Source organism: Rana temporaria, chromosome 1, assembly GCF_905171775.1.
Source record: "Rana temporaria chromosome 1, aRanTem1.1, whole genome shotgun sequence".
Lineage (NCBI taxonomy): Eukaryota > Metazoa > Chordata > Amphibia > Anura > Ranidae > Rana > Rana temporaria.
Genome location: NC_053489.1, coordinates 433396731 through 433397832, shown reverse-complemented (window position 1 = coordinate 433397832; position 1102 = coordinate 433396731). Strand labels below are relative to the sequence as shown.

At 55.0% G+C, this 1102-nt stretch overlaps 1 protein-coding gene across 2 annotated transcripts in view; it reads left to right on the top strand.

The window, feature by feature from the left end:
• Nucleotides 1-666: 666 nt before the first annotated feature.
• LOC120915457 (YTH domain-containing protein 1-like) overlaps nucleotides 667-1102 on the top strand; it is a 50081-nt gene continuing 49645 nt past the window's right edge. For both annotated transcript variants that reach the window (XM_040326000.1, XM_040325994.1), the window contains exon 1: nucleotides 667-1035. In XM_040326000.1, the coding sequence (XP_040181934.1) occupies nucleotides 1005-1035 (31 nt within the window). In that variant the 5' untranslated portion in view covers nucleotides 667-1004. The remainder of the gene's footprint in view (nucleotides 1036-1102) is intronic.

The following is a 1102-nucleotide window of genomic DNA, read 5'->3' as shown; positions in this document are numbered from 1 at the left end:
GTGGGCGTTCCTCACAGGCTGTTGATTGACGTTTCCCCCAAAAACGAGCTCTCCCCCCGTCGCGTAAGCCACATCACGGTTGGCGAAAGGAGCCGAACGGCGAGTCGGCGCTATACTGCGCATGCGCATCGCCGTTCGGCTCCTTTCGCCAATCGTGACGCGGCTTACGCGACGGGGGGGAGAGCTCATTTTTGGGGAAAACGTCAATCAACAGCCTGTGAGGAACGCCCACTCCCGCGGGACTCGCAACCCGGATGCACGGGTGAAGATGCTGTACTAAGGTATGTACAGCAGGAAAAAAATATTAAGAGCATTAATCGTGATGGAATGTGGGGGAGCAGTGCAATAAAAAAATGTTGTTTTTAAGGGGGAACCACCGCTTTAACTAAATGGATTGACCTATGCGTGGAAACGCGCAAAATAAACGAACAGGAAGCCAGGAACGCTAGGTCCCGCTACGCCAAGATGTGAATGTGGTTTGATACAAATCCTTGGCAGATGTTCAATAGGTTTATGTGTGTTTCAGTTGTATGAATCCTCAGAGTACAGCATATAAACGACAGCACTGCCTCAGGGTACCTGCCTGTAAATATTTACCACACACGCCTTCCTTTGTGTTTACCTCACGCTGAAAGGCGGGACCTGATGGCGTCACCGGGGGGCGTGTTAGAGCGGTGCACGCCGGGAGCAGGGTGTTGTTGTCGCAAGAGGCTGAAGCTGAGCTCCGCCATTTTGTTCGGAGAATAGGGTGAGGGGAAAGAAAGAGAAGAGTACTGGGTCGCCTGTCTAGGGTCGAGGAGCAGGCTGGCAAGTGTAGACAGAGGTAGGTGAGCATTGTCGCTCACTTTGTGGTCTCGGGACTGGTCTCCCTTCTCGGGATTCGCTTCGCCACGGCAGAAGAGCGGGGCGCCCGGCGGGGCGGGGGGGACACTCTGACATCCGCCAGCAGCAAGGACAGCAGAGTGCTCCCGCTCCGGAGCAGACGGCGGAACAAAGGACGGAGGATGGAACCAGAGAGAGGAGAGACAAGTAAAGGTGAGCGGACACGTGTGTGGATCATAGAGAGGGAGATGAATGAATGCGGCCTTTGTGGAAGCGGGGC